The 12,911-nt window shown below is 37.2% G+C and overlaps 1 protein-coding gene across 1 annotated transcript in view; it reads left to right on the plus strand.

Annotated features, from left to right (window-relative positions):
• The window catches only part of ADAMTS19 (ADAM metallopeptidase with thrombospondin type 1 motif 19), a 210,545-nt gene that overhangs the window by 159,471 nt on the left and 38,163 nt on the right, over window positions 1-12,911 (plus strand). Inside the window, exon 17 of the mRNA XM_081092590.1 lies at window positions 5,427-5,584. Coding sequence (XP_080948716.1) covers window positions 5,427-5,584 — 158 coding nt within the window. The remainder of the gene's footprint in view (window positions 1-5,426; window positions 5,585-12,911) is intronic.

The following is a 12,911-nucleotide window of genomic DNA, read 5'->3' on the forward strand; positions in this document are numbered from 1 at the left end:
AGTTTAATTCATCTCCTTTCTTTTATTACCTGTGCCTTTGGTGCCATATCCAAGAAATCACTGCCAAATTTAGTGTCATGAAGCTTTTGTCTTATATTTTCTTCTAAGAGTTGTATAGTTTTAGGTCTTACATTTAGATCTTTGATACATTTTGAATTCATTTTTATATATGGTGTTAGTTAAAGGTCCAACTTCATTGTTCTGTATGTAGTTACTCAATTTTCCCAGCATCCCTGGATGAAAGACTGTCCTTTCTCCACTGAATGATCTTGGCACCGTTGTCAAATATCATTTGGCAATGGTTTATTTCTGGGGTCTGTATTCTATTCTATTGGTTTGTATGTCTGCTTTTATGCCAGTAGCACACTGTTTTTGATTAGTGTAGCTTTCTAGTAAGTTTTGAAATCAGGAAGTGAGAGTTTCCAGCTTTGTTCCTCCTTTTCAAGATTGTTTTGGCTATTTAGACTCTCTTGAGATTCCATCTCAATTTTAGGACAGCTTTTTTAAATTTCTGCAAAAAAAAAAAAAAAAGGCCATTGAGATTTTGAAAAGGATTGCATTGGATTTGTAGGTTACTTTGGATAATATTAACATTTTAACAGTATTAAGTCTTACAATCTATTGACTTGGAATGGGTTTCCATTTGTGTCTTCTTTAATTTCTTTCCACAATGTTTTTTAGTTTTCATTGCATAGGTTTTTCACCTCCTTGGTTAATTTCAAAGTTTTTTTTTTCTTTTTGATGCTATTGTCAATAGGATTGTTTTCTTAATTTCATTTGCTGAGTATTCATTGTTAGTGTATAGAAATGCAACTGCTTTTGTGTGTTGACTTTATATCCTGCTTCTTTGCTGAATTCATTTATTAGTTCTGACAGCTTTTTTTAAAATATAAAATCTTTAGGGTTTTCTACATATCAGAGCATATCATTTGTGAACAGAAATAATTTTACTTCTTTCTTTCTGATTTGGATGCTTTTTTGTGCTCCTGGATTTGGTTTTCTAGTATTTTGTTGAGGATTTTTACATCAATGTTCACTAGGGAAATTGGTCTGTAGTTTCATTTCTGTTTGTTTTGTTTTTGTCTGGCGTTGGTATCAGAAAAATACTGGCCTTGTAGAATGAGTTAGGAAATCTTCCCTCCACTTCAGTTCTTTGGAAAATTTAAGGATTGGTGTTAGTTCTTCTTTAAATGTTTGGTAAAATTTACTAATGAAGCCATAAAGTCCAGGGCTTTCCTTGGTTGGGATATTTTGATTACTGATTCAGTCTGCTTACTAGTTAATAGGTATATTTAGGATTTCTGTTTCTTTGTGATTCAGTCTTGGTAGGTTTTGTGTTTATAGGAATCTGTTCATTTCATATCCAATTCGTTAGCATACAGTTGTTCATGGTATCTTTATAGTCCTTCGTATTTCTGTAACATCAGTTGTAATGTTCTCACATTTCTGAATATTTAGTTGTCTTTTTTTATTATTTAGTCCATCTAGCTTTAAGGTTTGTCAAATTTGTTGATCTTTTCAAAGAACCAACTTCTGGTTTTGTTGATTTTCTCAATTATTTTTCTATTCTTTATTTCATGTATTCCTGCTCGAATCTTTATTGTTTTCTTTCTGCTGGGTAGTTTTCTAGTTTCATAAGTTCTAAAGTTAGGTTATTAACTTGAGATCTTTTTATTTTCTTACTGTAAATGATTATTTTATTTTCTTACTGTTTATGATTATTAATTTCCTCCAATCATACTGCTTTCACTGTGTCCCATCAGTTTCTGGATGTTGCATTTTCATTTCTATTTGTCTTAAGATATTTCTGAATTTCCCTATGATTTCTTCTTTGATACATTGGTGTTTGAGTATGTTGTTTCATTTCTATACATTTACAGAATTCCAGTTTTCCTTCTGATGTTGATTTCTAACTTCATCCCATTGTGCTTTGTATGATACCTATCCTTTAGGACAGTGGTCGGCAAACTGGCCCCTTGAGTGTGGCTCTTCCACAAAATACCACGTGCGGGCGTGCATGTACAGTGCGATTGAAACTTCGTGGCCCATGCCACGAGGCCAAAGAGCCGCATGTGGCTCGCGAGCTGCGGTTTGCCGACCACTGCTTTAGGACATGGATTTCTTTGGGGAGGGGCATCATTATCCTATCACAGTCACTAATTTCTATCACATGCATGCTTTTATATTGTCTATCTCCATTGTTAGTTCATATATATATATATATATATACACACACACACACACACACACACACACACACACACACACACACTAGAGGCCTGGTGCATGAAATTCATGCACGGGGCGGGGGTGTGTGTGTCCCTCAGCCCAGTATGCACCCTCTCCAATCTGGGACCCCTCGAGGGATGTCCGACTGCCCTCCCCTGCCGGCCTGGTCACCCCTAACTGCCCTCTCCTGCCAGCCTGGTTGCCCCCAACTGTCCTCCCCTGCAGGCCTGGTTCCTCCCAACTGCCCTCCCCTGCTGGCCATCTTGTGTCCACATGGGGGTGGCCATCTTGTATGTTGGAGTGATGGTCAATTTGCATATTACCTCTTTATTAGATAGGATTTCTTTATTGATTTCAGAGAGGAAAGAACAGGGAGAGAGAGATAGAAACATCAATGATGAGAGAGAATCACTGATCGGTTGCCTCCTGCATGCCCCCTACTGGGGATCGAGTCCACAATCCAGTCATGTGCCCTTGGCTGGAATCGAACCTGGGACCTTTCAGTCTGCAGGCTGACACTCTATCCACTAAGCCAAACTGGCTAGGGCCCATTGTTAGTTCTTGGAGGCAGGGATCATTTTGCTCATGACCATATCTGCAGTAGCTAAAACAGAGTCTGGCACACAGGAAGTAGTAAAGACTTTCTGAGTGAATTTCAATTAAGAAAAGATGCTTCACATTTGTATAGTGATTAGTATGAACCAGTGCATTAAATATATCCATTACACATAAATCCTCACAATAACTTTATGAAGTGTATACCACTAATTTCCCAATTTTATAAATCAGACAATAAAGGAATAGAGTTTACGTTTCTTTTCCAAGGTTACACATCTAAAAGACTATGATCCTAGATTTAAACCCAAGCAATCAATGTGGTCATAGTGTCAGGTTCCTACTCTCTCCTTTTTACTTTTTCTTTATATATATCTATAGATACCTATAGATATATATAGATATAGATATATAGATATATATAAAATTGACTTCAGAGAAGAAGGGAGAGGGAGAGAGAAACATCAATGATAAGAGAGAATCTTGATCAGCTGTCTCCTACATGCCTCCTACTGGGTATTGAGCCTGCAAACCCAGCATAAGCCCTGACTGGGAATGTAACTGTGACCTCCTGGTTCATAGGTTAACTCTCAGCCTCTGAGCCACACCAGCATATCTGCATTTTTATTAGAGATTTTTAAAAAATATTATAACTGTGCCCTGAATATATATGAAAATGAATGGGGGGAATATAATTATACTGGCCATAGTACAAATCTAGGCCAAAAAGACTTCTCACAATATTTAATAAACTTTATGAGAAATATAAGGAAATACTTTACCTTGTAAAGTAATCACTTTAGCATTATTTGAATTATATCCATTTGTAGAGTGTAATAGCCATTATTTGCAGTGTTGAGAGTTTTCTGTCGACATATTTATTTTCAAGTTAAAAATTCAAGGTAAAAATAATAGATATTTTTTTCATAAACCTGAAAATTTGTATGTTTATTTTGATCTAAAACATATTATTTGCTAGAAATTAAAATTGGTGAGGTGAAAATTAAATAATTAATAGATTGCTTATAATAATATGAATATAAGCACCAGAAAAATTACTCATGGACCAGAGAAACCTTAACAGATAGTGAACAATTTAATTAATTTAAATCAAAAAATGCAAATGACAAATAAGCAAATGAAAAATGTCTTTAACCTCCATAGTAATGAAACAAGAGTTTTTTTTTTAAAAAAAAATCCAGATTATTCAAAATTTACTTCCTAAAGTTTCTCCTCACCCATGTCTTGGCGAGAGAAAGGTGCTTCCAAGAAGGTGTTCAGAAATGGGTGTTCTAGTCACTGTCATGGAAGCATAAATTGATGCAACCTTTATGAAAAACAATTTAAAATTTTTTTTCAAAATCTATTCGTGTGCAATTTATTTGGCTGTGTAATTCCAAATCTGGGAATCCTTCCAAAGGAAATATTCAGATGTACACATAACTGGTGTACAGTATATTTATCTGAGCATTATTTACAATACAAAAAACTTGAAAAACCTCAAACATTCAATAAGAGATTAGCTTAAATAATATTTAGGAAGATTATTGGCTTAAACACAAATATTTTCATAGAATTATGACCTAAACGTCTTTGATTAACATGTAAATGACTTTTGAAAGAGAATTCAATTATATGGAAGAGTCTAAAATTTTTAATTTAAAAATTAAACCATTTGGCAAAAAAAAGTCTTTAAAATGTTAATCATGACATCTCACTTCCATGGCATAAATCTTATTTAAATAGTAACCGAGATTAGTTCAAAAAAAGAAATAGAGAAAAAGAATGTAGGTAAACAAAGTTATTCTGTAAAATCCCATACAAAGGGTAGCTGTGTGGGGGGGAGAATTAGCATTTATGTCCCATTTTTGTACACAGCAAATCACAAACTAGGCATGTAAAAAGGCCTTGAGTTCTGTTTTTAAGACCAACATATTATTTTTGAAATTTCTTGTAATGAATATAACCCTGTCTTTTTAAAAAATCCTCATCCAAGGATATGCTTTATGTTGATTTGAGAGAGAGGAAAGGAGAAAGAGAGAGACATTGATGAGAGAGAAGCGTTGATCGGTTGCCTCCTGCATGCACCCTCACTTGGATGGCATCCATAACTTTTTACTGTATGGGACGATGCTCCGGCCAACTGAGCCATCTGGCCAGGGCTAACCCTGTCATTTTGACCCATTAGTTAACATGCTATTTAATGACATTTCTTTAATGACACACTTTCCGGAGTAGCATGGGAAATACGGAGGGTGTAGAAGATGCCATGTCAGCCCTCACATTCTTTGTGGTATCATTGCATAGACAACACAGATACACAGAGCCTTAAAATAATAACACATTAAAGAATAAGTGACTAAGGACCAACATAAGGGTTCCAGACACCAAATGTCCAATGATGTTGGAGGTCAAGACAAATACGGCCACACAGTTGGGACAGTTTCAGGAGAAAAGGAGAGCTTGTGGCGTTTGCTCTGATGTCGAACTTTCCCAGTGAGGACATGCCTCATGTTTTAGTCGGGAAGTTGACCCATTGGTTTAGAAATGAATGAAATACTTTCAATGAACTCATGTTCAGTAGATATTGATTAACGCTGCTTGTTGATTAATTCTCATAATATTTTTGAACCTCTTTATAGCTCTCCGAGACACTGGAAAACAGTCTATCAATAGTGACTGGAAGATCGAACACTCCGGAGCCTTCACCTTAGCCGGAACTACTGTTCATTACATAAGAAGAGGCCTCTGGGAGAAGATCTCTGCCAAAGGTCCTACTACGTCACCTTTGCACCTCCTGGTATGAGGGGAAAAGTCGATACCATTGCTTAATCAGCTCCCTGTGGCAAAGGACATCCCCACCGTGCCTTCTCTAAGCTTTTTTCACAATATGAGATGTCAGGTAGACATTTAAAGTCACTTAAGAGGTGGATTTTTTAGGGATTTTAAAAATGTGTTTTCCATTGTGATATATAAAAACGGAAATTATTATAAGAGGAACAAAATTTTATAGGGCCCCACAGACTCAAAGTAGAGGTGAATTACAGGCAAGGAAGAACCTTTTTTTCCTAAAAGCATACATTTACTAACCAGGGTGGATGTCTGTGAAGAGAGAGCCGTAATATGGTAAATCCCAGCACTGTATACATTCATGAAATAGGCCTTGTCAGATCTCTATGAAATGCCTTTGATAAAATGGCACTGTTTCTGGGGAAAGGATTGGGTACATATATCAAATAGTGCTCACAATTACCCTGTTCTGTTTTCTTACTAGGTTAATTGATCCCTGTAAAGAATTCTGGACATTAGAATGTTTGGGATAAGTTTTTTTTACCATGTAATAAAAGACTAGACTTGAGGCAGGACAGAGTTTGAAGTGAAAGAAGCAGGACAGTGGTTTCTGCGCCCAACCAATGGCAAGTTAAAATGCCCTTTTTGACCTTCATCTCTGCAGTCAGTGCTAACGGCTTAGGAGCCAGGGGGCTGACGGCACAGCTGGCGTGTTTTCTGTCCTAGCGACAAAGCCTAAAATTCAGACACTTCAACACCTCTTTAAGTCCACACGTAAAAACAACTTTAAAACACGATCAGCCGACTCTTTATTTGGAGTGTGGCATGCCACATTATTTAATATCGCCACACAATTTAAGTGGAATTTTTCTTCAATTGGAGACATCTGTGTTGCCAAACTAGGCGCTAGAGGTTCAAATTGTGTATCGGCCCATTTGCTTTTCCTACTTTCATGTGCCTGCAAAGCCTCCGGGGTTCTTGTTCAAATGTCCAGTCTGATTCAGTAGGTGAGGAACCTGAGATATACATGTCTAATCAGCTCGCAGGCATTGCCACCACTGCTAAGTCTATGGACCACATTTAAAATAACAATGTTTTCTAGAACTGCAATCAATAGGTTTTACCAACACAGATAAAGGGAGCAAGGAGAGTTAGGTGCTTGGGGACCTTCTGTTCCAAATCTTGACGGTGATGATGATGATGATTCATTTAGCACTGAGTCAGATACTGTCCAAAGTGCTTTATGTTCCTTATGGCATTTAATCGTCATGGTAACCCTGGTAACCATGGTAACCATAGTAACCATAATACATATAATATGTATTATTATTACTCCATTTTATTACTCCATAATACATATAATATGTATTATTATTACTTCATTTTACTGAACAACTAAGTATTAGAGAAGTTAAGTGATGTGCACAGTGTCTTCCAATAACTTATTTAGTTAAGAACGAACCAGGTATTAATCAACCTACTATGCTGGCCCTTCTGGCATGAAGCTTAGATCTAAGCTCTACACCAGAGAGCCTTGGATCGTAAGCGTATGTATACTTTGAATAATTATTTGTTCATCTCCCCACAATTTCTTTGGATCCTATTATTTCATTTGAAGCGGAAACTTCACTTTGTGCCATGAGCCATCTGGAGAGAGGGGAGGGGGCTGACTAAACAAACATACATACTCAATATCTGGCTCTTTCCATAACTTACTTACTTATTTATTTATTTATTTATTTATTAGTTACAGTTGACATACAATATTAATTAGTTTCAAGTGTACAGCGTAGTGATTAGACATTTATAAACTTTACAAAGTGCTCATCCAGAAGTCACTTAAAAATGACATTTCCAACAACAAATATTTTTAATGATTGGATTACAGGAAATGCCTGCCTTATATGAATGTAACCTACATTTTTATGGAACAAGACCGAAGGTCTTTTACTGAGCCTCTAATTCAAAAATCTTAAAACAGTTGACGTGAGACCTCAGTGCTGGGCAGAGGGAGTTTCCTTGCTGCAGAATTCTTAATCTGACTGGTAATTACCAAGGTTTTTCCTGGAAGCATGAAACATAATTAAAGTCAGTGAACTATGTCTAAAAGAAGGCATCTATGTGACCTGGATTTATTCCATAATCCAAGGGAAACTGCACTTCTAAGATATTTGTCTTTAATGACTATTACAGATTGAAAGCCAGTACTGCATTTTGAAAGGCAATACCTTCTGCCATGTTTCAGTCTGTGCCCCTCAACTGTAACATGGTCACACTTTCCTTCTTGCAAAAGTGTGCTGCCAACTTCAAATGCTTTCAGAAGGAGCTGATGGCTTTATAGCCAAGGTCTCTGTTTCAAAGGGCATTATTTATTCAAGGACAATCTAAAGTTATATTAATGAAAATATAGGTTTTTAGGAAAAATAGACATGTTTTTATTTACTTAAATAAGTTGGCAAGTAGCTATTATTTATAAGTCCATTTTATCAACCAAAGAACTTGTATGCTTATATTCATAACCCATAGACACAAACAATAGGGTGGTGAAGGCCTGGGGTGGGGGACGGGGCAGGCTAGAAAGGGTCAGTGGGGGGAAAAGGAGACATGTAATACTTTCAACAACGAAAATTTTAAAATAAAGAAATAAAATAATGAAACACAGGCCAACTAAAATAAACAAATAAACAAACAAATGAATAAATAATAAAAGCTATGCAATAACCAGACTCATCAAGAAAAAGAGAGGACCCAAATAAATAAAACCAGAAATGAAAGAGGAGAAGTAATAACTGACACCATAGAAATACAACAGATTATAAAAAAAATTATTCTGAGCCCTGGCCAGGTAGCTCAGTTGGTTAGAGCGTCATCCTGATACACCAAGGTTGCTGGTTTGATCCCTGGTCAGGATATGTCAAAGAATCAACCAATAATGCATAAGTTAGTGCAACAAATCAATGTTTCCCTCTCTCTCCCTATCTCTCTCTAAAATCAATTTAAAAAATATTTTAAAACTATATGGCAGCAAATTGGACAGTCTGGAAGAAATGGATAAGTTCCTAGAAACATACACTCTTCCAAAACAGAATTAAGAAGAAACAGAATATGAACAGACTGATTACAACTAATGAAATTGAAGTAGTAGCCAAAAAACCCCCAGCAAACAAAAGTCATCCTGGACAGGATGACTTCACAGGTAAACTTTACCAAACATCCAAAGAACTTACACTAATCCTTCTCAAACTATTCTAAAAATCTTAAGAGGACGGAAGGCCTCCAAGCTCATGTTATGAGGTCAGCATTATCCTAATTCCAAAACCAGTAGGAAGAAAATTATAGGCCAGTATTCCTGATGAATATAGATGCTAAAATCCCCAACAAAATTAGCAAATCGAATCCAGCAAAGATTAAAATGATCGTACACCAAGTGGGCTTTATTCCAGGGATGCATGGTTGGTACAATTTCTGCAAATCAGTTAACATGATATGCCATATAAACAAAATGAAGGATAAAAACCATATGATCATGTCAATAGATGCAGAAAAAAGCATTTAACAAAATCCAGCACCCATACACGATACAAACACTCAAAAAAGTGGGAATAGAGGGAACGTACCTCAACATAATAAAGGCTATATATGACAAACTCACAGCTAACATCACACTCAATAGGGGAAAAACTAAAAACATTTCCCTTAAGATCAGGAACAAGCCAGTGTTTTTAGCACTCTTATTCAACATAGCACTGGAAGTACTAGCCACAGTAATCAGATAAGAAATAAAAGGCATCCAAATTAGAAAGGAAGAAGTAAACTGTCATTATTTGCAGATAATGTGATACTATATATAGAGAACCCTGAAGACTCCACCAAAAACCAACTAGAACCAATAAACAAATTGAGTAACTAGCAGTTTACAAAATTAATATTCAGAAATCAGTTGCATTTTATATAGCGATAATGAACTATCAGAAAGAGAAACTAAGAAAACAATGCCATTTATAATTGAATGAAAAAAATTTAAAATGCCTATGAATAAGCTTATCCAAGGATATAAAAGACACTCAGAAAATTATAGGGCATTGAAGAAAGAAGTCAAAGAATATACTAATAAATAGAAGCATATACCATGCTCATGGGTAGAAAGAATTAACACTATTAAAATGTCCAACTACCTCAGTAATACTGTAATAACTATATATGATGTCAGGTGGATACTGGAGATATCAGGGGGATCACTTTGTAAAGTATGGGATTGTCTAACTACTATGTTGTACACCTGAAACTAATATAAAATAATATTGAATGCAAACTGTGATTGAAAAGAAAATAAAGATTTTTTTGAAATGTTAAATAAAGGTCCATACCACCCAAAGTACTCTATAGATTCAACTTAATTCCTGTCAACATACCAGTGGTATATTTCACAAAACTAGAAAAAGTAATCTAAAAATTTGTATGGAAAGACCCCTAAATAATGACAGAAATCTAGAAAAAGAACAAAGTAGGATGTATCACACTACCTAATATCAAACTATATTGCAAGGCTATAGTAATTAAAACAGCATGGTACAAGCATAAAAACAGACACATGGATCAATGAACCAAGCAGAGAGCCCAGAAATCAACCTACACCTATACTTCCAATCAATTTATGATAAAGGAAACAAGAACATACAAAGGGGCAAAGACAGTCTATTCAATAAATGATTCTGGGAAAATTGGATAGACACAAAAAATGAAACTAGACCAAATTATACCATATACAAGAATAAACTCAAAATGGATTACAGACTGAAATTTAAGAACTGAAACCATAAGACTCCTAGAAGAAAATATAGGCAGTAAAATCTCAGCTTGTTCTCTTAGCAGTATTTTTTCTAACACATCTTCTCAGGCAAGGGAGACAGAAGAAAAAAAATGGGACTACATGAAACTAAAAAAGTTTTGCAACAAAGGGAAACCATCAACAAAACAAAAAGACAACCTACTGGATAAGAGGAGATTTTTGCCAATGATAACATCCAATCAAGGGTTAAGATACAAAATTTATGAAGAACTCAGGCAACATCAGAAAAACAATCAATCCAATAAAAAAGTGAACAGAGGGTCTGATTAGTCACTTCTCCAGAGAGGACATACAGATTGCCAATAGATATATGAAAGGATGCCCAAGATCGTGAATCATCAGAGAAATACAAATAAAACCACAATCAGAAAACACTTCACACCTGCCAGGATGGCTATCATCAATAAATCAGCAAACAAGTATTTGAGGATGTGGAGAAAAGGGAACCCCAGTGCACTGTTCAAACAGTGTGGGGTTCGTAAAAAAAAAAATGGCATTGCTTTATGACCCAGCGATTCTACTTCTGGCAGTGTATCCAAAGAAATCCAAAACATTAATTTGAAAGAATATATGCACCCCTTTGTTTATTGCAGCATTATTTACAATACAAAATATGGAAACACCCCAAGTGCCCATCAGTAGATGAGTGGGTAAATAGTAGTGGTATATACACACAATGAAATACTATTTGGCCATAAAAAAGAATGAGATCTTACCTCCTGTGACAGCATGGATGGGCATAGACAAATACCATATGATTTTACTTATATGTGGGATCTTAAGAACAAAATAAACAAATAAAATAGAAATAGACTCATAGATACAGAGAACAGATTGACAGTTGGCAGAGGGGAAGGGATTGGAAATACAATTGGTAGTTACAGAATAGTCACAGAGATGTAAATACAGCATAGACAATATAGTCAATAATCCTATCTAATAATAGACAAACATGGTAATTAACCATATCTCCGACACGCTTCCCATTGGCTAATCAGGGCGATATGAAAATTAACTGCCAACCAAGATGGCGGCTGGCATCCAGGCAGCTGAAGCGAACAGGAGGCTTGCTTGCTCCAGTGATGGAGGAAGCCAAGGTTCCCCACCTGCCGCTGCCGGCCTCTGAGCTGCACTCTAAGAAACAATGTTGCAATTATAGAAGCTAAACAAACCCCAGAAACCTTCTTTCAGCCAGTCGGGCCTCAGAGCTGGAGTTGCAACAGTGTTTCAATTATAGAATCCAAACAAACCCAGATACCTGCTTTCAGCAGCCAAGGTCTCAGAGCTGGAGCCGAGCCTCAGAGCTAAAGCTGGCTCTCAGTTCCAGTGGCAGCCATAGAAGGTAAATAAATCCCAGAATAAAAAAAAAAAAAAGAAAAAAAGGAGAGGTTGGGAGCTTCAGTCACCCGCCAGCCTGAAAACGGCCCTCAGCCCCTCACCCAGACTGGCCAGGCACCCCAGTGGGGACCCCCACCCTGAAGGGTGTGTGACCAGCTGCAAACAGCCATCACCCCATCATCCAGGCTGGCCAGGCACCCAAGTGGGACCCACACCCTGATCCGGGATACCCTTCAGAGCAAACCAGCCGGCCCCCACCCATGCACCAGGCCTCTATCCTATATAGTAAAAGGGTAATATGCAAACTGACCCTAACAGCAGAAGGACTGGGAATGACTGGTCACTATGACACACACTGACCACCAGGGGGCAGACGCTCAATGCAGGAGCTGCCCTCTGGTGGTCAGTGCGCTCTCACATGGGAGGAGCTCTGCTCAGCCACAAGCCAGGCTGATGGCTGCCAGTACAGCGGTGGTGGTGGGAGCCTCTCCTGCCTCCTCAGCAGCGCTAAGGATGTCCGACTGCAGTTTAGGCCTGCTCCCCACTGACAGGTGGACATCCCCCGAAGGCTGGCGGGCTGCCAGAAGGATGTCTGATTGCCAGCTTAGGCCCAATACCCTGGGGAGCGGGCCTAAGCCAGCAGGTGGTCATCCCCTGAGGGGTCCCAGACTGCGAGAGGGCACAGGCCGGGCTGAGGGACCCTTTCTCCCCCGTCCCCAACCCCCCCCCCCCCCGAGTGCACAAATTTTTGTGCACCGAGCCTCTAGTATTGTAATAACTATATATGAGGCCAGGTGGGTACTTAAAATATAGGGGGGGGCCACTCTGTAAAGTACATGATTATCTAACCACTATACTATACATCTGGAATTAATACAGAGTAATATTGAATGTAAACTGTAATTAAAAAATAAATAAAAGTAAAAAAAAATTTAAAGCTATGCAGTAGTCTGGCTTTGTTCATAAACAAGGTAAATCAATCTCTCTTTGTTAATTAATTTAGCTGAAAGTCACCTATAACTGGCAACATCAGTGAGATATTTAAAACCAAAATAAGCACTGTAATGTACTTAGAATTAGTACCTAGTATGTATATGTGAATTTAAAACTATTATTGATATAGTTGATTGATAATGCCATCATTCTAGTT

The sequence above is a fragment of the Myotis nattereri genome (assembly GCF_964212035.1).
Source record: "Myotis nattereri genome assembly, chromosome: 5".
Classification (NCBI taxonomy): domain Eukaryota; kingdom Metazoa; phylum Chordata; class Mammalia; order Chiroptera; family Vespertilionidae; genus Myotis; species Myotis nattereri.